Source organism: Sinohyriopsis cumingii, chromosome 7 (genome assembly GCF_028554795.1).
Source record: "Sinohyriopsis cumingii isolate HCF-2022 chromosome 7, ASM2855479v2, whole genome shotgun sequence".
Taxonomy (NCBI): domain Eukaryota; kingdom Metazoa; phylum Mollusca; class Bivalvia; order Unionida; family Unionidae; genus Sinohyriopsis; species Sinohyriopsis cumingii.
The window spans coordinates 92963261-92990305 of NC_142967.1; the positions used below are offsets into that span (position 1 = coordinate 92963261).

A 27045-nucleotide genomic window follows, 5' to 3' on the forward strand; every position below is an offset into this window, starting at 1 on the left:
TTAAAAACATATCATTTGGAAAACTCAGTGTCACTGGAATTGTACATATTCAATAGACTTGTTATTGGATCATTTATCCAGGTCTATTCTAGGATGTACATTGTGGGGTTTGTAGTCATTCCTCATTAAAATTGTGTTTCATATTTGCAAGCAACGCCAATAATGTTTTTCTGAAATCCCTGGTATGTTTGGAAAATTACCCACCCCCTTTTTATTCATTTATAGTTCTACTGGAAATAGACCAGAAGAGCTTATGGGTTGGCCTTTTGACCATCATCCATCTTGCAACATAATTTGTTCCTTTAACACAAGTTTGCTATTGCTGCTTCTCCTACACTACTTGGAGAATAGCCACAAAATGTTACATACTCCTTGATCCAAAGGTATAGTTGGTCGTGAATGAAAATTGTGCTGCTGATACGTCCAGTGTGGCTGTGACAACAATCATCTTGAAAATGTTATTATTGCTACGCATTCTGAATGGATGGCCATATCAGTATGGATTTTCACTGCAATGCTGCTTATAATGTCCTAAATGAAAATGGTACCAGTCTGATATCCATTTTGGCTGCCATCTTCAAAAACTTATTATCACTACTGAATGGAAAGTCATATCAGCATTGGGTTTTTACCAGAAGATTTCTTATGATGTCTATGTTTTCCTAAATGAAAATGGCTTTGCTTGGATATCCAGTATGGCCACCATAGTGGCCATCTTGAAAACCTTATTACTGAATGGATGGCCATATCAAAATGGGATTTTCACTTTAGAACCTTCAATAGATTTACACTTGAGATGTCCAGTGAAAGACCTTTTTGTGACAAGGTGGAACTAAAAACTGCCCACTTTCGTCTCATGAGCCCCAGATCCAGAATCCTTGGCCATGGATGCTCTATCAGTTAATGTGGATTGGTTTTTGGGCATGCCACTGCTACCATCACTATCCCTTACTGTTCTTCCACTGAGGATATTAACGGGAAATGAAGAAACAGAACTTAAAAGTCAAGAATTTAAAAGTAATCATTTTTTTCCTTTCCTCAGTTGGTAAGCTTGGAAAGGCACTGGTACAAGATCATTGAAATGCTCTCAAGCACTGTTTGAAAAACATGAAGGAAGTCTTGTATCTCAGTGTCTCCTTATTCCATTGAAGGCCCAAAACAGAATATAACCCTCAAGCCTTAGCATTGTGGCTGAAATGGGTTTTATGCTTAGCCTTTTCTGAGGTTTTAGAACAGTTACTGAAAATTCAAGCTCCTGAGGTTTGAGTGATCTCTTGGAGGCTCATGTTTTAAAGCAGTGTTTTGTTCTGAAACATTATATATAGCTACACAGTCAGCCAGTGGCTGTTGGCTGCATAGTCCAGCTTCAGTTTACATTTCTGATGTCTAGCAGCACAGAGAGGAGAACTGAATATGGCAGGTTCAGTCGTTGTCACCCAAACAGTCTTCAGCCCCAGTTGACATAATCTCCTCCAGACTGATATAAGCAGGGTTTGCCTACAATAGTTTCTCAGTAATAAAATGTAATTTGTTTCTTTTATCCAAGTATTGACATCACATACTATGTGACTGTAAGATGGACTGCCATTGGACTGCCTTCATATTAGGATAGAGTTTGATCTTTATGTAGGGACTGTAGTCACTTTTTCCTACCAGGATACACTTGGCAGAGGATTGGTGCTTATGCATTTCCTCGTCTAACTTTTTTACTAACAATAATGGTAATAGGGAATTATGTAATGAAGAAAGCAAATGTTTTATTAAATTTTATGTGCCTCAAGAATATTTTCCTTATCACACTGCTATTCAGCCTCCCAGTCCTCCCCAAAAATGTGAGCATCCTTATAGATCTATTGCTCAAACTAACCTGGTAAACATCCAGTTAATGGGCAGCCACCTAGTGGTGGTAATGGAGGGTAATGTGTAAGAGTTTCTTCCCTTTTGTCTATGCTGTAGAATTGGTAAAATGTCAAAAATGACGTGTCTCCTGCTGAGGGCTGAATTTGAGAGGAAGCAGAGCTTATTTGCCTAACATCAAGTATTTACAGAGAATTGTAATTTATTTAATAATTTATGGTTTAAACTGAATGGATGCTAATTAGGTGCATTAATGTTGTTAAAAATACTGAAAAATTTGTTGTTGTTTTTTTGCTTGAATAGTGTGAGAATCTATTCTGCATGTGGCTGTAAAATTTATATATAATATGATGTGTCTAGTGAACAGGGTAATGAATTCACAAAAATCAAAATTAAAGTCAGACTTGATTCTTCTGACAAAGAATTAGATTCCACAATGCCAGAAAATTGGAAGCAAAATTTATCACACCCTTAAGAAATTGCTTAACAGCTGAAACTTAACAAAGAATGATGACTAATGTTGAAGGGGCATATAATTGTAGATTTCGACTTTCCTGCATTGGTAAGGTTTGGTTAGAGGTGTCAAAGAAGAGAATCATAATATAAAAAGGTGGTTAGCTATTGGGGTTTTCATGCAAATAAAACAGACTATAAAAGTTATTATGAACACACAAAAAAGGGTGCCAATTAGCCTCTTTTTTTGTCAAACTGCCTGAAACACTGCAGTTTTATTCTTACTCTTCGTAGTTCTATTGGAATTTGTTTGGAACATGCTCTGTGTAGTTAGGAAATAAAATTATAAAGTCACAGCTTCTTTAAGCATTATGTGAACCAAAAAAAATTTAATGAAAGAATGATCTAATATTTTAGTACTTTCTGATTCCTGAAACAATATTGTGGAAAATTTATGGTTAAATATTTTGTTATATTTAAGATTTTTGTTTATTATTTATTTACTAGCATTGTCAAAACATTAATTCTAAACAATGTCTCATAGATGTATATGTAAGTTGTATGCTTTTGTTTCATTGGCTCCATTTTGGTTAGCTTAGCAATTAACTTTTTTTTTTAAAGAATGGTTGTTTTCACAAATTAATGGTGAATATTACAAATATAATTTAATTACATACCTGTTTAGTCATATGTAGTCTGGTGTGTAATACAGATCTTCAACCTGTGATTCTGTATCTAACAGTTAAAATTTTCCATATCACACACATATCCTGGCACTACTTTTACAACTTTTAAATATTAAATGATAGACCACTTATAATATATCCGCAATAATTTATTGCAATATATTTTAAAAGTCTAGCCCGCATGTTAAAAAGAGAATGAATCTGTTTTCTTAAAAATAGATGTTGAAATTATTACCTTTAAGTACATTCCATCAATAATTTCTTGTAATGAATACAAAAAAATATAGCTTTTGAAAGTACTTTAAAAGTATACATTACAAAAATTGAAAAGGATGTGTGACTAAAAGGGCAATATTCAATAAGTACAAAACCACATAAGTGTTTTGTTCCAAGTTAGGGAAGGAACATGTTTGATGGAGCATAGGAACATATGTCTCAGACTGGAACTTTCTGCCACTCAAAACAAAACACAGATGTAGTTTTTTCTATATATGTACGCTCTTTAAATCATTTGTGACATGTATCATACATACCAACATGGTGGCCAAATGGACTGATGTAAAACCTATCGAGCAAAATCCAACTTGTGCAAAAATTTCAAATTAACCCATTTTATCCCGAATATGACTATGGTCGTAATACTTCATTCTATCCTGAATATGCCTGTGGTCGTAGTATCCCATTTTATCCTGAATATGACTACGGTCATACTCTACTATGTATGTGTGTAGTGTCTCCAGAAACATATGTTATACTTCACAAATATTTGTGTACTTCTTCTCCAACACAGGAAATGATTAAAGTATGCATGCGCAGTGAAATTTAGTATAAAAAAATATGGTTCGAAAAGATATTGTTGGCTTGAAAATCAATCTATAAAATGATGGATGACAACTCTGATGTAAACATGGAAGTTGATAGCGAGGGTAGCGACATTGAAGTTGATGATTTGGATGATTCTGATGATAATATTGACTTAAATGATGGGTTAGAATTGAATCATTAGTTGATGAAAGAGATGATGCATGACTTCATGCACTTTTTGTCAGTGATTCAGAGAATGAAGCTGACTTTGAAGGCTTTCAAGAGGAATGGGTCTGGGATGATTTTTCCAGATTAAATCATCCCAAAGTAACTCAAAGTAATGTTGTACATTGGCTTGTTCTGGGTGTTGAACAGTTGCCCCTTCTATCAGTTTAAATCATGGCTGCAACCGATGTGACAAAAACTGCACACTGAAGTACATGTTCTAGAATGTGAAGTAAACAAATTGTTTCAGGTGTTTTGTTGTCCAATTTTAGTAAAATTATTATAACTTTTGAACTAACAGTCCTAGAAACTTCAAATTTGGACCAAAATACTAGAAATAGAATTTATCTTTATTTTATTCAATACTATTAGGAGCATTTCATTCATCTTCATGAACAAAAGATTCATTGAACATCAAGGTAAGTTTTTTAATTTGTTTTTTTTCTTCAAGTCATATTTCAAAATACAGTTGAGCATGTCCATTGGTAAATGATAGCAAAACATATATCTCTGTGTTGCAAATTGTATTACCTTTTCAGAGATACATAGTTTTATATACTTTAAAAAAGAAATAATGTTACAGCATTTTTAGTAAACATGGTGAAGGTCATCACAATCTCTGCTGCTGTATGATGCTCTGTTTTACCACAAAAATGTATTGAGAATGCTTCTGAGGAATCTGGCACTGAAGTTGAAATTGGCAAACAGGATAAAATGGGTTAAAAACTCAAACAAATACATGTTTTAATCATTTACTAGTGTATCTGAGTGTGCTAAGATTGTGTGTTCCTTTGTAAGGCTGTTAATCATCCATTTATATTTAAGAGTGCACTTGTTTCCTGTCTGAACATGTGTAATTTTGTCAAGTCCACTAAATATTTTCTCATTTGTTGAGTATGTTTTATGTTTACAGTTTTCTCCCTGTTATACCTTTAGTATAGCTAGTAAATTGTTGGCTTTTGTATCAACACTTTCAATTTTTATCATTAGTCTCTTAAATGTTGGCACAATGTCACAGTATCAGTGAGAGTTTAAGCTTAATCATCCCACTTTGATTATATTCATTCCACTTTAGTTACAGTTTTAGATTAGACTGCAAATTATACAACAGTTAACATACACATTGCAGTTTCATCTGCTATAAGGTATTGACCATTTTAGTTTTGGCTGGGGGTGGTTGGACCATGATTATCTTTGGAGATAAAATGTTTTATTTTATTTTATTTTATTTCAAGATAATTAATATTCTGTTTCCAGATCCTATCATTGATGTAATATGGTATTAATTTGCTACAAATTGTAGCAAAATATTTTCCCAACTATTTACAGACACAAATGTAATAAAAAGTACAGAGCTCCTGAATTGAATTGTAGGTCCCTAATATAATTGCATTATCTTGTGGTACATATCGTGGTACATTCAGAAGTACCGTGGTACAAAATTTTCTGCAGTACCAGCTCTGATAGTTTTACATGGGATGTTACTTGCTAAAAAAAAACATTCAGTATATTCAGATGCAGTTTGGTATGAATGTTGTCTCATAGATCATGTGTGGTTTTTGTGAGTTTGGTCTTATCTACACCATTTGGACAGAATTGTGGCTTTTAATCAGCATAGCTCAAGAACCAGTTTAGTAAAATTCTTGTCATCACATGGAAACTTGAAATGGTGCATAGTGGTTGTAGCCAGTTTTTATGTACAAATTTAATGCCGCAATCATAAAATATCAAATACACAAGTGAAGTCAAAAAGGTCCCTAATTTTGGATACCTATATTAAAACGTGGCATATGAATATTATCTGCTTGACAAAAGAAGTCAATGGCAGTTCATAGCAGAAGTTTATGCACCCCAACTCTAAATTTCTACCTGCAATTTTCAATGTCTGAAGGTCATTTTTGACACTATGTGATGGTCACAGTGCAAACACAAGCCATTTTCCTAGATGACAGTTCTGCAAAACAGCGTGCACTTAACAGGCTGATGCAATTGAAAATAGTTGTCATCCAAGCCTTTTTTTTAAATAGATATTCTACTTGCCCCAAACCCATGTGTTTACTGCTATGGAAGGCTAGCTTTTCTTTCTAGCTGACTATTGGTATTTCACTATCAACTATTGCAGAGTAACTATGGAAGGTGTACAGTGTACATGCCTGACATCAGTTTCAAGAACAACACAAGCCCAAAACACCTAGTTCACAAATATATCCATATCTTTAAATAGTAAACAATAATAGCTGAAAAAGTCACACCATAGCCTTAAGTTAAGAAATTTGCCATGGGGCCAATTTACAAAACTGTACCCTGCCACCTTATAGTCAGCATAGCTCAAGAACCAGTCTAGTCAGATTCTTGTCTTCACATGGAAACTTGAAATGTTGCTCATAGTCAGCATAGCTCAATAACCAGTCAAATATTTTGATGGAATTTGGTACAAGCAGTATTTTTTAGATCCAGATGTACCTTTGATGGGTTTTGTCTCATCTACAACACTTATTAGAGTTTTGGCCCATGTCAGTCAGCTTCTTATCCTCAGTTAGGATGTTGTTTGTAATCAGCATTATTCAAGATCCAGTCACCATGTTCTAATGCAATTTGATGTGATCATTGCTTCATAGACCTAAATGTGCCTTTGATTTTGTCTCCATTTTTAACCAGATTGCCATTATTGCACTGAGATGACTTTTAACGCTACTCTGCTTTTGACAAAGTTACATACCTTATCAGTCAGCCTAATGTCTTTACATGAGAGGTTGCTGGTAAAGATGGATTCTTGGTGGAGCTGGATTAAAGACATTCTTATGTCATCATATATAGCAGTCATGAACCTTGAATGCCTATCTTCTCCAGATTTTGGTTTTCCAACACAAGTTCCTTTTTTAAAAGCCAATAGAGTTTCTGTCTTAAAAGTTCCTAGAAGCAAATTGTATTGAAGAGGACACGTGCTAATCAATCAAGAGGGGAAAGAGAGATAAAGAGAGATATATGATACCTTCTCTACAAATAAAATGCAAATCTAGCTAGGAAACTTGGTTCAAAATTCCATGAAGTGTAATAGATGTTATGCAACTGAATAGGATGATCAGTAAAAAAAATTATTAGAAATTTGATATAACTAAATGAAAGATGTGTTTGATCAAGCTAAAATGTTGATTTATGCCAGGTAGAAACATAGTGAATAATTAATAATCTTTCAGCTTGTCTATTTTATGCCTGTTACATGGAAATTTGAAAGCCATGCCCAGTGAAAATATTTCTAATAATTTTAACAATCTTTTTGTTTCTCTTCAAGTTATCAACAATAGGAAGGTGTGAATATGAGAAAACTTGCGCTTTGTTGGTACAGTTATTTGACGAGTCAGCACAGAGATATCAGGAACTCGTTTCCTCTGGTGCTCAGGTGGGAGAAATTGCAATACAAGAAGGTAAGTAGTAATATGTTAATAAATAAAATACTGTATGGCAGGGTTTCTTAAAGGAGGAGAAATTTTTGTGATTCAATAGTCCTAGAATGAAACCAGGAAAATAAGTCTTGTTAAAATATACCATCTTCAGTGTTACAGTCTATCAAGATACAGTCATTGAAATATCAGCTGTCAAAATTAAAATCCCATTTTTGAGCAGAATCACAAAATTTCACATATTCAGAAAATTTGTTACTATATTTACACATTTGAAAGTCTCCCAGCCTTTTTATTAATAACCAAAAATTGGATTCGTGCAGTGTAGGGATTGCCTTATAGTAATAAGAACAACAAGAAAATTTGATACGTCTGACATTTATCCCTTAGCTTGTAAAGGCAGCATTTACTTTGTTGTCCCAGTGGACAATCCTTTAATCGAAGCTTAAGTCACATATTGATACTTGGTCAGTGCCATGTCCTATGTTCAGCTACATGTAGGGGCTTATTTTTAGTACTGTTGATCATGCTGCACAAGTGTTACCTATGCAGAGATCCTTTCACGAAATTTCACAGCCTGTATGATCAAAGCACAATCTCCATATTATATCATGTACACCTCTACCTTGAGTTCAGTGTCCTACAAAGGAAAATGTAATTTAGTGACTTGCATCATTGCCTGGAGTATAAAAGGTATGATGCTTCAGTGTCGGGTCCTGCAGGTGAAAATGTAATTAAACAAAATGCATCCTTGCTGGAGTATTTGTTAAAGTTTTCTAGATTGGAGAAGCAGATGTTTGAGTTGAGATGCAAGTAGAGATATCGTTGGTTCAGTTACAAAAGATAAATGAACGAGATGATGCTGCCTTACTTTTTTATCCGACTTTCCTAGTTTTTCTCTTTTTTAAATTAGATAACCCTTCTTTTTTCCTACCTTTTCATATTAGGTTATTTGAAAGCCTGCACATGGCAAAACCCTTGCCTCTTTTTAATGATCACAGCAAGGAAAATACAATTCAGCAATCTCCATCAGTGTAAAGATAAAGCTGTTGTAATCAGTTGAGATAATTTACAGAAACTTTATCCCTTTCAATATCTTGATATGACAGTATATTGCATGTTCATTCATATCTCGGCATTTAAGGTAAAGGTCATCGCCAGTGATCATGCAAGTCAGTGACCTGTTTCCTTATTCATGTTGTCATTTTTCATGCCCTATAGATACTTTTATGAGACTATACCCAGGTCCACATCTTTTTAGGCCATCTCAAAGGCCTGGGTCATTTATTAGGGCAAGGTCACAAGTTGGATATGCAATATTCCATTTGCCATTCTTTTGTTGCAATTATTCTGTTTTATCCAACAACAGTAACCCAACTAAGAACTTCATAAGTGATTTTCTTTTTCTCAGTTGATGATGAACTAAAGAATATTGGAGTAATAAAAATTAGGATTGGTTTGGTTTTGTGAGGGTTTATTGATGTTGTTCAGTGCATGGTGACCAGTATATTTGGTGGAGGAAGAACATGAGAACACCCTGGGAAGAACCACCAATTCATAGGAAGCTACTGGCAAGCCTCCACACATATCTACATTGGTCAAGCAGACTAATGTGGAAATATGTGAGATCTATGAGTGACCTGTAAAGGCAAGTGCCTTAGGCCACTTGACCTCCCAGGACTGCTGAGATAGAAATTATTCCTGATTGAATTTACGTTTTGCTTTGCAGGTCGTTTGACATGGTTAGTGTATATAATTGGGGCTGTTATTGGTGGACGTGTGTCCTTTGCTAGTACAGATGAACATGATGCAATGGATGGGGAGCTAGTGTGCAGGTAAACATGTATACTTAATGCATCCTCTGTACTTAAACCTATCCAGTTTTACAAAATAATATCCACGTGTTACATAGTTTTCTTCCATGTTAATAGGTTGTATTTTATTCTAATATATTTAAGTGCTTTGCCATAATTTAGAGATGCCAGCCTATCCGGATCTTGTGGAATTATTATGAATTTTCAGCAAAACTTAAACAATGCAAATTATGTAGACAAAATTCCAGAAAATAAAATCAGGAACATTTGTTTTCTGCGTTGACAGGTAGGTGGAAAAGTACTTTGACATTATTATGATTGACTGGTTCCTCAATGTAAAAATTGGTGTGCAATTAACAAGAAACAAGTCTGACTAATTGGGTGAAAAATGTTTGTAGAGAAAACGAAAGTGCAGTTTAATTTATTAGGACTAATGTTTACTGTTATTATTTGGGTAAATATGTTTTAGGAGGTTCTGGATTGGAGGGATGGAATCACCATTTATTATACTGGAGTATACATTTTTTTGGGGTGCAATTTTTATGGTTTTGTATATATATATATATATATATATATATATATATATATATATATATATATATATATATATATAATTGTCTGTCAATGTTTGCATGTTAGTAGGTTTTTAATTTGATAGTATAACATCTACAAACACCCAAAATAGTGAATGCTAAGAATAAAACTATGCCCATGCAAATGGCAGTCAGTTGAATGTTAGAAACTACTGCATGTATGAGCACAAATCAAATTCCACATGCCCAGAAGGGATCTGTACTCATTGTATCAGCAGTGATATTTGATAGAGTCTTAAGCATGTCTTGCTTTAAACAGTTTCTCTTTATGCTTTTTGACCGCTCCGGTGGCTTAGTGGTTAGAGCATCAGCCTCTGATGCAGGAGGTCATGGGTTCGATTCCCGGCCGAGTCATACCAAAGACTTACAAAAATGGTACTAACAGTTGCCTTGCTTGGCGCTCAGCATTAAGAGGTTAGTTTTAGGACTGGTTGGCCTGGAGTCAGGATAATGTGACTGGGTGGGACATCATGCTACATGTCTGCAGCATGATGCCCCAGTGCTAGACATCACTATAAACTGCCACACTGCAGACAACATAGCAATATGACTGAAAAATTGTTAAAGCTACATTAAAATATCCAAATCACACACAAATCTTTATGCTTTTGAAATTGTCCATGGGTTTAATATGTTTAATCAGTGTTGCATGGCTTCCTTAGGCATTTCAACTGAAATCATTTTTGGGTCATTCTTTCATTTTTATTTCATCTCTAGGCAGTTTTTAATGAAAAAATTCACAAGCCACCACTTTTGATTGCTTATTCCTCGTAACACCACCAAAAAATTCTGCATTGGTCAAAACTCTCCAGATTATAACAAGGTAATCAATTAACACCATGTTTTGTTCACATCTTAGCCTTGATCTATTACTCAGCCATGCACCAGTCACAGCAACTGCTGGAACAGTTCCTGTCCCCAGTAGACTGGTTCTGGCTGGTTTCCGTAATGTATGGATAGAACATGTAAAAAGTTGGGTTTTTTTCTCCTTTACTTTTTCAAATGTTTTTAGTATATTTTCAAAAGCAGTAGATTACGGCTCTAATATAGTACAAAAGCCTTTCTTTGATATCTTGTTGGTCCTAAATCCAGTCGGTGTCATTTTAACATTCATTTGTGGCAATCTTTAAAATCTTAGTCGAATGAATGAACATTTTTATATCAACATTGGGTATTGTAAACTAAATAAGAATGGTGACCCTTGGACATCTGTTAAGGTCACCATAGCAGACAACTTAAAAATCTTGGAATTTCAGTATATGTGGAGATGAAATAATGGAGGCAATGAAAATCCTGTGTTAGAATTGTTGATTGAGGAACAGAGCATAGCATAAAGCAAGTTCATTCTCATTTGTACAAAGAAGAAAATGCTGCAGAAATTTGTGGCAATGAATGCTTAATTTTTAAAAAAAGAAATTTCTCACTAAAAATTCATCATGGACAAAATATACACAAAATATGTATTTTTAATATGTTGTATGATCCGACAAAATCATTCATAAATCTCAAACCTAACCAAGAGAATAAATAGCTGTCTGTTATTTGTACTTCAGGGTGTTACAGTTGATGAATCTGACGGACTCCCGGCTAGCTCAGGGTGGCTGTGAGAAGCTCGATCTTGCCATACTTAGTTTTTTTGAACAATTCAGGAAAATTTATGTTGGTGACCAGGTCCAGCGGACGTCCAAGGTGATTTATACATGTTTCAGAACCGAACCATAATACATCAGTGTACAAATGATTTGTCATTTAGCCCTGCTTAGTGTGTTTTCCATCCATCTTGCTGTTTTCAACTTATCCAAAAAATGTTGCACCAATTTGATTAAGCTTGGTAGAAATGTTCTGCAAGAATTGCTCTTCCAAAATTATATTTAGGATGGCTCCCATAGCAACATTGTGATTTTGATAGCAAGCATATTTGCAAAACTGTTTTCGATGGTCTTAAACAGCTTAGCCAATTTTGATCATACTGGGCAGGAATGTTTCTTTGGACATGCTGTATCAAAATTGTGTCTGGGGTGATTCCTAGCAACAGTGTGACTACCATACAATCAAGGATGATAAATTTTAAATTTCTTTTATGGATTGGCCAAACCAGTTATGATCACATTTGGAAGAAGTGTTTCATGTAACATGTTTTATCACATTATTTCTGTTGTTGCTACCCTAGCAGTGGAATGGATTCTCAGATAATTGGGAAACCTATTTTTTACTTTTTCTTTTGAACATCTGCCAGTTTTGATAACTTTGTTGAAGAGTTTCTCCAGACATGCTTTATCAAAATTATGCCTGGTCTGACTTGAATATCAGTGGTGTGTCTTCTATGTCAACCATATGGAACACCTATTGTCAGTGTGTCCAGAAGCTAATTTCAGTTATGATTTGTACGTGTTAGGAAGGACATCCTCTATCAAAATTTTGTCTAGGCTGAATTTAAATTTAAAAAAAATACCCAGCAAAATCAGCCTAAAAGAGAAAGAAAAAAATTTGTGCATTTTGATAACTTGCAGTTTTTTGGTCAAATGTATTACTGCAGATTGTGAAGAACAATCCACAGATAATGAAAAAAGCCTTTTTCTCCTAAGTAGGTAAGTCATTTAAAGTCGTTTTTAAAAAATACAACCAGTGATATGATCTGCATTATACTCTGAAGTACATATGAGCTTTGATTGGAGTCGGCAAAAGAAGGAACACATAATCGACCTTAAGTCAGGTCCAGCTACAGACTGAAGTGACTTTAAGTCAGGTCCAGCTACAGACTGCAGTGACCTTAAGTCAGGTCCAGCTACAAACTGCAGTGACTCAGATCTCTCATCACATAATGCACAGGCACTGCTCTGGTGGCCAGTTGGTTAGAGCATCCACCTCAGATGTGGGAGGTCGTGGGTTCAAACCCTGGCTGAGTCATACCAAAGACTTGGTGCTCAGCATTAAGAGATTAGTGTTAGGACTGGTTGGCCTGGTGTCAGGATAATGTGACTGGGTGGGACATGATGCTACATGTCTGTGGCATGATTCCCCAGTGCTAGACATCACTGTAAACTGCCATACAGCAGATATTATAGCGATATGACAGAAAAATTGTTAAAGCTATATTAAGAATCCAAATCACACACACACACACAAAGCACAGGCAGATCATAGTGCAGTTGAGATATAAGTAGAACAAACAACATACTCAGATCTGCTGGTACATTATTTGATGGCAGAATAGGGTCTTTGTGGTTTGCAGTTTATATGACTTGTAAGCAAGTATAAATAAATAATTTTTTGATGGGATACATCAATGTCATCACACTGAGAATGAGCATTTTAAATTATGTTGGCAGGGGCATTCATAACATATGAACACAATACCTAGTTCAGTAATATTTTATGGAATACAAAGGGAAGACTCATAAAGAGTATATATAAAGCCTTTTCAGCTGTTTTGAATTTGGCTTGATTGAGAAAGGGTACATTTGTTTCAAAATTGGTTATATCAGTCCTTGTTCAAAATGTTCAAATATTTTCCTGTTGTTACAGGTTTACAGGAGGCTGTCCGAAGTACTAGGCCTAAATGATGAAACGATGGTGCTGAGTGTGTTCATAGGAAAAATGTAAGTGTAATTAAAGTTTGAAATATTTTTGGAGCTGTTTAAAATCTTGAGTGAAATAAAATAAGCTTAATTGAGATTATCCAATAAAGATTTGAATTCATGCCATAAAATAAATGGAGTCAAAGGGCAGGAAGTATACTATTAACATGTTTACACTAAACTCCATAGTCCTCATATTCATCACCTGATCTTTCAAGAAGGTATGCATTCAGTCCATGGTCAGTAGATTTTATACTTCACCAGCTAAAGTCGTCGGGTATCAAAACTATTGACCATGGATTATTTACCATTGTCCAAACAGACAGATGTCTGTTTTTGTTTCTGGATAATAATTCTAGTTCTAATGAACAGATTTAATTCAGCTTGATACACAGGTTCCCCTATCACACAGAAAAAAACGTATAGATTGTGGGATCAATAGCTCCAAGATTGTGGTCATTAATATTGAAAATAGCTTTTACCGATGTATTTCATTTCTTACGGATAACTTCAGTTCAAGATAATAAAATTCACTGAAATTAAATACATTTGTTCCCTTTAGCCTCAGGAAGAACACCTTAATGTTTAGGTCATTATCTCTAAGGTCAAGGTCACTGTTACAAAAAGTATAGGGGCCATGAGTGGCTGAGTGGTCTAAAGCGTTCTCCATTATCGACCACTGCCATCTCACCTCTGTCTGTTTGGGTTCGATTCTCGGATTCGGCCAATGTGGGTATGTGAGAAAGCTTGCCAGTAGCTTCTCGTGGGTCAGTGGTTGTTTCCGGGGGTTTTCCTGGGTTCTTCCTCCACTATTAATACTGGCTGCCATGTATAGCCTATCGTGTGCTGAAAAATGGCATTAAACCCTACAACAACAACAAAAAGTATGAAAACAATTCCGGTTCTATAATTCTTGTTCTTGCAGGGTATCATGTCATTTGCTGTACCATTGTTGCTTGATAATACTTTTTTGATGCACAGTCTGTACTATACCATCCAATTCATGCAATTCAAGGACAGTAAAATAAAAAGAACAGAAATTGAAGAAAAATTGATTAGACCTACTAAACAGAGAAATTATTAACATTTTTTGCTGCTAGTTAACACTGAATTGTTCCCATTGTGCAGGTTGAGAGCTAAAGTTGTTTAACTATCTCTCATATTAGAACAGCTGTTATGTCAGTTCATTTGTTGTCCTTCTCTGCATTCACAGCTAGTATTCATTGTTTTTCATCACACCTTCCCTTCTGCTTTTTAACTTTATATTCTTGTAGAACATCATAAAAAAGTGTATTGCGTACCTCATTGGGTTGCTATCTTCCTGGACAACTATTTTTTATTTTCTGGCACATTTTGCTTATAATTTCAAGCTATTTAAACTTGTTTTACCATCCCCAGAAGGTTCATCATATCACATTGGGAGTTGTATATTTATAAGGTAAAGGTCATGGCATAATATTTTGTTTTCATCACAAACCATGGTACATGTGTACTGTTCAGTTTGGTGGCATCTTGTGTATCACAGTCAAGGTTTTATCTGCAACGTCAAGGTTACTGATGAATGTATTTTTACCCTCTTCTGCCTTTTTTGCACTTTTCTTCAAATGTTCTTTTAAACAAGGCAGTGAAACTTGGGTCACATATCAGTTACATTTATAGGCTTTTCTTTTAAAGGCAATACAGTTCATAATTTTTGAATTTTTATTATCTGACCATGATAGATTACAGTAAAAAAATGAACTGATTTTGTTTGTTTTCTCACGGGTATTAGTTGCCATGGATTTGTACAGCATAATCTTTTATTGGGAATATGTATTTGATTTAATCAGCATAAAAGAAAAGTCTTTGTAAATGTGGAAGGATTTTCCTTGGGTTTTCAACTTTCATTTTAAAGCAAACACAGCATCGCTGAAAATTTATCCACAACAGAAAGTAATGAATTCATAGTAAGCACTAGTAATAAAGCTCTTATTTTAATGCACTTGTTCTTATTTGCATGCATAACTATGTCTTATTTATTTTCCTTGCAGAATTACAAATTTGAAGTTTTGGGGTCGAAGTGATCAAATCATTTCTAAGACTCTGCAGTTGTTGAATGACCTGTCAGTAGGTTACAGTAGTGTTCGGAAGCTAGTCAAACTAGATGCTGTACAGTTCATGATTAATAACCACACAGTAAGTGCATTAAGTTCTTATCATGAATTTATTAAATTTCTCTAAAGAGGTAATTGTCACTTGTCACTGGGGTTTTACCAGACAAGGGAAGGTGATATAACTTGAATTTGTTATACATATTTTATTTTTCCTGGAGTATATTGCCTTAAAGTGTAAAAAGATGAAACTGTAGTTATTTATATTTGATTATGGAAATTCATAATGTGCTTGGTTGTTTTACTTTTCTGAAAAATATTTGATTCTTATTGTTTTCATTAATGCCAGTAAATGGAGTTATGGCCCCTGATTGCCTGTCCTCAAAACCCTTTTTTCCACAATATAAATTCAAAACGAATTATTGGATTTCAGTCAAATATTCAATCCCAGTTTACTTGATACTTTACATTGACTACACCTTTAATGAATTCAGTTTTCAGTGTTCCATACTGTCATTTACTGGTTGTCCATGCTCCTTATTTCATTTTCTACAGCATAACCTTACAAATGATTGTTGATTTTCAACTATGGGCATCAATTCATCTGTCTGACTGCTTATTATCAATTTCATTTCAGCAGGTAATTTTTCTGGGAAATGTTGGGTTTTACAAGACTATGGCATGAAATTTGTATATTGATGAGACCTCAGCGGAGTTCAATTTCCAGTCTTCTTTGTGATCATTTACAGGTGTTATTCCCCCAGATTGCTGTCCTCCTGACATTAGTTTGCTTGGCATAACTTTGTCAACTTGGGGGCATGTGTGGTTTTTTAACCAAATCTTGCTTCACTTTATAAAGTCCTCAAAATGTAATCACAGATATCTGTCTTTTGCCATTAATAACATTCCACAAAACATTTTTTTCTGCCCTTCATTAATTCGCTAAATTTTATGGAGTCTAAAAATATGCAAAAATATAAAAGTTTCTCTGAATTTAGTGACTTGCATTAACCTTGATCATACAGTTCTCCGTCATTCAAATTATCTCCTAGGTTCTGGCAGAATCGATTTTATGTAGAAGTTTTGGATGACGCAAACAGCTCTCCCAGGAAATTAATTTATTTTCCCATTACTTATTAGGCATTATTATGTGCAGCACCAAACCATCTGTTCATCTTGCTACATCATATGCAATGTATCACTTGCATTGATCTTTGACCTTTCATGTGGTGCTGGCAAAACAAGTTAATTCGCAAAACAAAGATTAACCTTGTTTACATATAGGTAGTGTATTTATTACTGCACATTTTGCTTTTCAGCATTTAGTAGCCTTTTATAGAATTGCCAGTCTTGTTAGCTCAAACTTTATATTTCAGAAATTGATTTCATTTGCTCTTAAGTTTTAGCTGTCGAGAGTTCAGTGTACAAGATGGGTCCGGGGTCCCTTTGCAGTCCAAAGTTGATCCTAGAGATGGTAGTCACAAGAATAAAAATCTGTCTATACAAAATCATTTGTTTCCTCCAACTTGCAAACAAGCTGATACACTCTGAGATTACTTGGTACAGTTCATTTGACTTGTATAATTTACTTATAATAAAGCATCAAATGATTGCAGCAGTGTTATTTTGTCTTGATCCTTTATATCCATCATTACTCAGGAGCTTGTTGATGTGATTGTGCAAAAAGCCTTTGAGGTGCTTGACAGTTCAGATTTGGTAGGCATATTTGCATACATATTCAAATGACATGGATAGTTTTTCATTTCATCTAAACGATTCCCCTGCCCCCATTTTTAGTTCTTTTCAACTATTGCACTACTTTTCTCAAGGGAATGCTAGGGTTGGAAGGCATAGTGTTCTTACAAAAATCTAGTTTAATTAAATTTATTACAATTTAATTTAATCTGTTCTCTTTGTAGCGAGATCATTTTCCATTCCTGGGCATCAATTCTGGCAATAGCCCTATGGCAGATATGAGGTGCAGGACAACGTTCTACACTGCATTAGGTCGGCTGATGATGGTTGACCTTGGAGAGGATGAGGATAAATTTGAACAGTTCATGCTGCCTCTAACAGGTATAATATGTATTTAGAGGGCTAGGTGTTTTCCTTGTAGAAACCTAAATGCTTCACTAAAGAGTTTTTTTGACAGGTATAGAATGGTTTTCAGGTCCTATCTAATTTTAATTAGAATTTGAGTGGAAAGTTGAAGGGAGACAACTCATAGCTCATGTTTTGTGAGCAACTGGTACTAAGAAAAAAATGTCTTCCTGCTTAAAATGGAAAATAGCTTCAAAGCAGTTAAATTTATTTATAGGAGACATTTGTAAGAAAATCATTCTCTATCCTGTATTAAGCATCTTCATTCCTGAAGTGTGTGTGTTTCTGTGATTTGGGTTTTTTAAGTAGCTTTAACAATTTTTCAGTCATATCGCTACATTGCCTGCAGTGTAACAGTTTATAGTGATGTATAGCACTGGGGCATCATGATGCAGACATGTAGCATGATGTCCCACCCAGTCACATTATCCTGTTACCAGGCTGACCAGTCCTAACACTAACCTCTTAATGCTGAGCACCAAGCGAAGCAGCTGTTAGTACCATTTTTAGATGTCTTTGGTATGACTCGGCTCCTGCATCTGAGGCGGATGCTCTAACCAATAGGCCACTGGAACGGTATATTGCTGAAGTAGAAAAGTTGATCTCTTAAGGCAGATAGTAAATGACAACTTCTGTTGTAATTAGTAATTTGGCTTGCATCTTAAAAAAGTATCTATTTAAAACAAGTGATTATATAATAAAGTTGAACATTTAAGCAGGTTTGTTCATTAATTTGTTTGATTATAAATTCATATTAATGTTTACATTCTACTTTATTAACAGTGTTGCAGATTCAGTAGTTTATTGTCAAGATAATATCACCATTATCTTTTGGTCAGGTATAGATATAGAAGAAATATTTTCAGGGTTATTCCAGTATAATAAATTTGGGACCCAAGGAAGGACCTTTTAATGTGCAGTAATTCCCCATAAATGCAGTTTAGAATTATCATTTTCATGTGAAATTTTTGAGTAATCTGAGTACCCTGACATTTTCAAAAAAGTGCCTTCCCTCGGTACAATGTATGATAAATGGAACAGCCCTTAGCACAAATATTGTTCAATTTTGTTTATATCTTGTGTATAGGCACATGACATTTTGTGTATAGTAATGGGGAAAAATATGGTTTTTCTTTCTTTAGCGGCATTTGACAATGTGGGAACTCTCCTTTCCAGTGCAATATCCGCAAAAACAGAGGAAACAAAGGTAAGCATATGATAGTTTAGAGGTTCATAAATGGCGATAATGTAGAAAAACACTCTCACAAGTATTTTAAGAAGGATTGAAATTATTCAAGCTCACCTTAATTATGAGTACTTTTATTAATGGTAGATGTCTACTAACTTAAACAAGAATAGTTTTTCGTGTGTAATGGATCTGAGTTGATTGTTTGCATCCGATATGTGCAATAGGTAAACAATATTGGCTGGGAATGAGTTAATAAATAACATATTTCATCAAGTGGGTGGTTTTTCACCCATAAGATGAAATATATTCATTAGTCTCTCAGAGTAAATAACTTTTCTTCTTATTTTATGCTCGAACTTAATGGGTGTCAAAATTTACAACAGATGGAAGTAGCAGATTTCTTATAGGATCTTGAGCAATAATGTCATTACCATTTATGTTCTGCTGTATACAGCAAATACCAGAAGAAAAAAGTTTATGCATATTGTGGGATTTTAACTTAGTTTGCCTTCATGCAAGGCAGCCATACTTACCACCAGACCAAGCCTGTCTAAAATGTTATCATTGTTGACAGAGAAGTGAAAATATGCTTCAGGTATTCCACTGCATTGGATTATCAAAATTATTTGACTTGGAAATCTAGCAATTCATGACTTGTAATAAAATGGTAACCCATTGGCTGGCACACTTACATTTACTAACTGCCTGGTGGTATCTCATTGCTTTTATACAGAAGGAAGCTCAGATTGGCTGGAACACTTAAACTCAGTCCATGTTCTCCAAGAATAATAAGTTGGTTAGCTTTGAAGTATGTTTTGCAGTGGGCAGCATGTCACTTGATCAGTTACTTGAACCTTGAAGTAGTTTTAGTAAAACAAGTTAATAATAAAAACCAATCCACCAATCCATTTGTATGTCACATATTTATCAATGCCCAGTCACATATTTGTCAATAGCCAGTTTCCATTCATAATAACCCTCTCTCTAAATTGTCAGATCTTTGTTCGAACAAGGATTCTCAAATTGATTTTTATATCCCATGGATTTTCATCTATTGAGATTTCAGTATATTTGTAAATCAGTTGATTTTCTTTTTCTGTTAGAGTAACATTATGGCATATACATTGAGTCTGGTCAAGATGTGTAGAAAATTATTTAATTCATTCTTAAACACAACCATTTAACCTCATTGTAAAATAGGACTAAATTTAGGGTTTGATACTGGCTTGGGTCAGGTTTGATACTGGCTTGGGTTAGGCTTTGATACTGGCTTGGGTCAGCATCCGTATTGTGTTCTTGGGAAAGACACTTGGCTCCTATATCCTTGATATGATATAGTTAAGAATATTCTAAAATTGAAGTAAAAACAACAAAAACATATTACCGGTTGGCTTAGGTGATAAGTAGACTTTTTAAAGTATTCCAAGTTAAATATCCTAACTAAATTTATTGGGTTTTGTTTAGATTATGCCTTCTCATGTATTCTGCACAAAGTGTTGAATTATTTTACAGTCTGGATAGAATATTTTCTCACTCTCTGTTTCAGCGACTGCTGATAGGTCTTGCCAGAGATTTAAGGGGTGTCATATTTGCCTTTAATACTAGGACCAGCTATATGATGCTGTTTGATTGGATGTATCCTTTCTAAAACCAACCAATGGAAATAGCAGGTTTTTATGTATAGGACATTTGAACTATCATTTATTATTTGTTCATGCATAAATGATTTTTTTTCTCAAAGATTTATTGCTATTAAGAATATTAATTTTAGTATGAGACAAACAAAATGTTTGCTGCATGGTGTATATAAGAATGTTTATTATTGTTTTAGTGTTGTGTCTTGTTTTTTTATGTACAGTCCAGATCATTATTTATATATGACATGAAAATAACATTGAACACCTATTCCACTCATTGTTTTTAAGTCTTCCATAAATTTTGAATGAGACGAACCTCTGACACTTTATTGATCATTTCTCACCCTCACAGTTGGAGTAAAAAGCATAAGAACATTGCTGTTTGTACTGTGAAACATCCAGTCTGATTTGCTCTTATGTGCATTTGAAACAGACACCAGTGTGTTTTTAAGGTCACCCTTACAGATTAAACCTAAATGTAAGAGACTTGTTGAGAGAGAGAGTACAAATCCAAATGTGCATTTATCATGTCCATATAACTGCATGTATGTCACAGTAATTTTTTTAATGATCGTCTATCTTTATTGCTCCTTAACTTATATGTAGTTATCCTACTTACTCACCAGTGTTACATCGTGCAATAGAGCTGTGGTACCATGATCCTTCTGTAACAACTCCTGTTCTTAAACTCATGGCAGAACTGGCACAAAACAGGTTACCCATGGCTACTGTGTCTTCCAAATTAATATTGATATTAAACTTTTTATATGCCAGCAAAATGTATTACAGATATGCTGTCAGGTCACACAAGTGTGTAAATTTGTCGTTGTCCATCCATCCATTTGTCTCCCTGCTTCCATTTTGTTTCTGCACAGTAACAGGTTTTGCACCAATTTGGTAGATACTTTTAATAGAACTTGAAATTGATGTCTGTTTTAAAAAAATACAAGGAAAGTACTTGAAAATGTTCAGTAGACCTTGTAAAATGCTTATATTTTTCTATACTGTTACATGTTTAGGCTCGAATAAACAGTAACAAAAGAAAGAGTAAAAACAACAAGCTTTGAAAAATTTAACAAAAATTTATTTCCCTGGAAAAATACTGTTAAAATAAAAAAATAAGAACTTGCGGTTTTAAAAATGAAGTCCAAATATAATCCAAGAATAGTCCACGAATTAAATTTTAGAAGTCCTAATAATGATATGTTCAAACAATTTTAAATTCGAGTCCTGACCAAAAATCCAAGATGGAAACCAATGACATAGTTATTATTGTGCTGTTGTGTCTACAGTTTTGTTTTATTCACAAACAATAATCAGATGTTTGAATTTTCCAATAAAATTTAATGAATTGTCTTTGTCCAAGAATTCTGTATGAGCACTCATATATTTCTAGGAAAAAGAATTAATCCTTTTGAATCCAGATAATTGGAATAAAAATTAAATAACTCCAAACTGACACAACAAAGAACACCATTACGTCCCCGTCTTTTTAAGTGCAACTGAGAAAAATCTCTATAAACAATGATTATACAGCAAATTGAAACGCAAAACAAATTCCCGGATGAGGGTCAACGTTCCAAGACCTTTGAGAAGTATTTACTTATAAAAGCATGTAGTCCCAGTATGACCTTGACAAAACCAATCATTTTACTCTGAGAATAAGATAAAAATAAAAAGTTATTTACTTCTCTCACTGAATTTCTAAATCAATGTCAGGAACTAGGTCAGCTTTAGGTGTTTACAACTGAAGAATCATGGTCAAACTATTTTCTGAAAAAAATATGAGTTCCTAGTAAGCAAAACTACATTATTTTTTACATGTAATGAAATTAAAAACAAGATTTTAAAACTTACAAACAGTTAAATTAAATTAAATCAAACATACATAACAATACACATTTCATTTTAAAACTTTATTTGACTGATTAAAAACCAGCTAGATCTGTGTTATAAGTAAGTTGTAAATTCAGTCTTCCTGGAGTTGTATTTCTATGGGTGATGTCATAGACTGGAAATTCCTTCTTCAGAATGTCTCCACACGTCCATCTTCCAAATAATGCAAATCTGTCGAGTTTTGGTGGTGGGTTAGGGGGATTAAAGTGGTTGGAAAGTGTTTAGTGGGGTGGTGGGGGTGGTAATCAATGCTTAGGGATACTAAATTTTAAACTTATGGTTTACACTCTAGCGAGCAAACGGAAGTCATCAAACAGTATTCAGTTACTCAAGTTTCCTTTGATGTGTTCTGCTGAATCACAAAGTTCATACTTCACACCTTATTTCAGTGCCCTCTATGGAAACCCAAATAACTCGGACATTGTATTCAACTGCTATTCCTACATTTGCCTCACAGGAATGATAGCAGTTAGAGGGTACTGAATTGTTTGAGTGAGAAACTTCGGCTGATTCTATACCTCCATGTATATCATTTTCCATTGTTTTCTCTATCCCTCCACCCTTTGCTTCATAGAAAGATTTGTTTTAAAAAAGTAATTTGTTGCATTATCTTGGCTTAGTGGTCAACGTTTAGGACAATTAGAATAGTGCTGATGCTAACATTGCAGACAATAACTGCATTTATTGTCTCTCCAGTTCAGTACAGTTACAGATGTGTTAATGACTAAAATAAAAGCACACTTCATTGAGTAAAAACTTTAAGCATAATTGACTACTCCCACCTGCTGGTCCTGTATGGAGGAAAATGCATTGTGTATTTTAGCAGCTTTCTGCAATGTATATACACTGATGATTTTCCTGCTGAGAACACTTGGATGCATAGATAACCAGTTTTGGTCCCAACAGATATGTACTAAATAAAAAATAAAAACTAGGCAACACAATTTTTAAAAAAATCAGAATATCTGATCATCTTATTGAGTAATCCATTGCAGATGCGTGTTTCCTTTTTGATGCTTACTGTTAGTGTTAGGGCATTTCTGAAATACATGTACATGATTTTTATTAGCAGCATTTATCTTCATCTTCATAATTATGTGGTCAGATAAAGAAGTACTTTTTTAAAAATTTACAAGGAAAAATTTATTTATTATTTATTCAATAGATGTGTGCTTCATATTAAAGAATCAGAATTTTGGATTGTTGAATTATAATTTTCATGGAAAAATAGTGTCAAAATTATTCCTTTTTAGCTTGGTGGAGGGGGGGGGGTTCATCCCTTAGACACCTTCCCCTCAGGGCTTTGTCCCGGACCCACAAGGGAGCCTAGGTGGTCCCCCTTAATCCCAGGCCAGTTTTTCAGTATTCTGATTTTTCCCAACTTTCACCCATATATTTTTTAGGTTGGATTACTTATACACTTTGTAAGATTTCTGATTGGTGGCAATTAGGATTGCTACTGCCACATGATATGATTGGTACATCATACGAAATAACTGCACCTATGCCCCAAAGCTCCCTTAGCCTCAGGGTGATCATGTGGCCCATTTCCACCAAAATTATTAAGAATTCCTTTCTAAAAGTTAAATGCTTCAGTCTGAAATTTTATTGACTTTAGAGGTGTGCATTATTAGAAGTTTACTACAGTGTTTTTTCCTGATACATTAACAGTATGCTGGTACTTAAAGGAGCACCTGCCAGTAAGGAATGTGCAGAAATGCCAGAGTAATCTTGTTATGAATTGAATGATATTAAAGCATATATTTGTTTTTCGTAGCCAAATAATTCCCAAAATTATTTTTGTGTGTGCAAAATTGTTCTATTTGTCACAAAGTAATTTTCAATACTACAGTGATAATTGTATTTATGAACCATTAATCAAATGTTTGACAAGGCATATTTTAGCTGAATAATTGTTAATTTAAAAAAAAAAAAAAGTTTTTCAGTTATTTACAAATGTATCATAATATGTTAGGTACAACAATTCCTTTATTGGATTGAGAATCATACCAATATATTAAGGAAAGTAGTTCTCTGTTTAAATTGTTCATAATTTCTGTAGACCCCAGAATATTTTACAGTTTGCTGAGTCAGTGTAATTGTCTTATGTTTACAGGACCTCACTGATAAAAATCTTGCCCAGTTGCTGGCATACTACTTGGTGTTTCCCTGCCTATATCAGTAGTGTAGCTATGTGACAATAGACTTTAGTGTAAGCACTTCCCATTTTTATCAGCAAGCTCTCTCTAAGGCCACCACAATATCTTTTACAGGTCATCAGCTATAGTGTAAGTAGAATCAGTCCACTAGTTACAGTGTTTGGATGACAACTTGCAACAATTAACATTCACATAGTAAATTAGCTACTATATGGTACTGACCATTTGGAAGAGAGGGGAAGTATATTAGATACTATATAGTACTGACCATTTGGAAGAGAGGGGAAGTAAATTAGATACTATATGGTACTGACCATTTTGGAAGAGAGGGAATGTAAATTAGGTACTATATGGTACTGACCATTTGGAAGAGAGGGAAGGTAAATCAGGTACTATATGGTTCTGACCGATTGGAAGAGAGGGGAGTTGCAGTTTTCTTTTCAGCCAGGATATTTTATTTTATTTTACCTGAACAGAATTTATTTTGTTTCAAGTAAGCCAATGGATTTAATTGGGGGTCTTTTCTAATGTATGTCACCAAGACTATTTTTTCAAGTTTTTATAAAGCTGGACATTCTTGTTGCAAAAAAAATTCTAGACACCCCCCACCCCAATAAACAGTTGGACCCTAAGAAATTTGCAGTTTACCAGGGTGCATATTGCTGTGTATTCAGATTACTATGATACAAAATTTTAAATGATACCCAAGTCTAGTCAACATGCATACCAAAATCTACATTTTTCAAAGTATTGATATAGTTAATATAGTACTTGAAAATTATATTGTCCTTGAAAAGTGTTTGAATTTTAAGATGAATTGCTTCCACCAGCTATGAATAACTTTAATTCTTCATGATCTACAGTTACCAGACTTTGTAGATGATTTTCACCTGGGGTAAGGATGAATCCTATTAATTTTGAGGTCAAAGGGCAAGCTCAATGTACCTGATGGAAGACTATCTGTTTTCACACAGTAACATTTGATCTAAGTTATAGGTCTTGCACTTGGGGTAAGGAATAAAAGTCTATCAAATTCTGGGTCAAAAGATAAGAGGTCAAGGTTAAGACTGAAAATAAGAGAAAAAAATTTCTGCATAAATATATTACATCTACTTCACTGACCTGGTCCAAGCTTTAGGGATGGCTCGCAATTAGGGTAAGTAAGGGAAGGCAAAAAAGTCTAAGATTAAGATCAGCGTGACAAAAAGAAGAAAAATTGGTTTTGGTTTCTACTGGACATAGATCAGGAGAGTTTGCGGAGTGGCCTATCGTGCAGCATTGTTGTCTGTCCATTGGCACAAGTTTGTTATCACTACTTCTAAATTACTTGGAAAATTGCCTTGAACGTTCACACACTCATGGTCATGTTGGTCCTAAATAAAACTTGTGCCACTCGGACATCCAGTATGGCATCCAGTGGTCTTCTTCAAACTCCTTCTTGTTGCTACTTCTAAATAGATGGTCCTATCAATATGAGATTTCCACTTAAAGTCTTCTTAGGATATTGAGTTAGTCCTAAATGAAAATGGTACTGATCTGATGTCCACTTCATCAGCCAGCCAGCAAATCTTGTTAGTGCTTGAACGGAAAATCATATTGCCATAGGGTTTTCACTTGAAGACTTCCTATGATGTCTTATTGTTCCTAATGAAAATGGTGCTTATCTGGTGTCCATAGTGGCTGTATTGGAAATCTTTGTTATTACTACTACTCCTTAATGGGTGGTTGTATCTACATGGGGTTTTCACTAAATGATATTTTATGAATTTGATGCTGATTGAAAATAGTTCTGTTCACTCATCTAGTACAGCTGCCACAGTGTTCATCTTAAAAATCTTATTGCTACTTCTCCTGAGAAAATGGTCATATCAGCATATCACTGAGAGACATTCTTATTAATTCTAATTGGTCATAAATGAAAATGGTACTTGTCTGACTTCAATATAGCCATTGCAATAATTATCTTGAAATTCTTGTTATTGCTACTTCTAGATGGCTTGTCACTTCGATCTTATGTTCTCTCCTTTGATGTCTAGTTGGTCCGAAATACCAATTTAACATTATTCTCGTTGGCAGGCAGCTTGAAAATCAAAAAATGGAAAGTCATATCAAATTGGGTTTTCTAGCAAAATTATTGTGATGTCTTGTTGGTTCTAAATGAAAATGGTGCCAATCTGATAGACAAATGTCCACACAGCCGTAAATTGGAAATCTTGTTACTATTGAAGAATGTCGGGGATGGTTTCATACTTAGCAGTTTAAAGGAAGAAATTGATTTTTCTTGAATTAATTTAAATTGTTTTCAGCGAGTAGAGCTTCAGTCTCTTCATGGGACTCTTGTTGCATAATAACTTTAATTCTAAACCATGTACCTTGATCAGAGTTTGTGTATAGCTTGCAGTTGAGGCATGGAATAGGCCTGTTGATTTTGGGTTCAAAAGGTCAAAGGTCATTGGGGCACAAGAAAAACGTGTTTAAAAACTAGTTTTGCAGATTGACTTTTATTTTAGAGTTTCTTTACTAATGTTTGTGGAAGACTTTCATTAAGGATGATAAACATGTA

At 34.4% G+C, this 27045-nt stretch overlaps 1 protein-coding gene and 1 non-coding gene across 3 annotated transcripts in view; both read left to right on the top strand.

Annotated features, from left to right (window-relative positions):
• The window catches only part of LOC149795721 (exportin-7-like), a 176148-nt gene that overhangs the window by 46810 nt on the left and 102293 nt on the right, over positions 1-27045 (top strand). For both annotated transcript variants that reach the window (XM_089965624.1, XM_089965623.1), the window contains exons 14-22: positions 7318-7450; positions 9156-9261; positions 11387-11522; positions 13359-13432; positions 15442-15586; positions 17421-17577; positions 18744-18808; positions 20337-20425; positions 21034-21141. In XM_089965624.1, the coding sequence (XP_089821750.1) occupies positions 7318-7450; positions 9156-9261; positions 11387-11522; positions 13359-13432; positions 15442-15586; positions 17421-17577; positions 18744-18808; positions 20337-20425; positions 21034-21141 (1013 nt within the window). The remainder of the gene's footprint in view (positions 1-7317; positions 7451-9155; positions 9262-11386; positions 11523-13358; positions 13433-15441; positions 15587-17420; positions 17578-18743; positions 18809-20336; positions 20426-21033; positions 21142-27045) is intronic.
• Positions 10111-10187, top strand: Trnaq-cug (transfer RNA glutamine (anticodon CUG)). Its single transcript has one exon. It is a non-coding gene; the product is annotated as a tRNA-Gln (tRNA).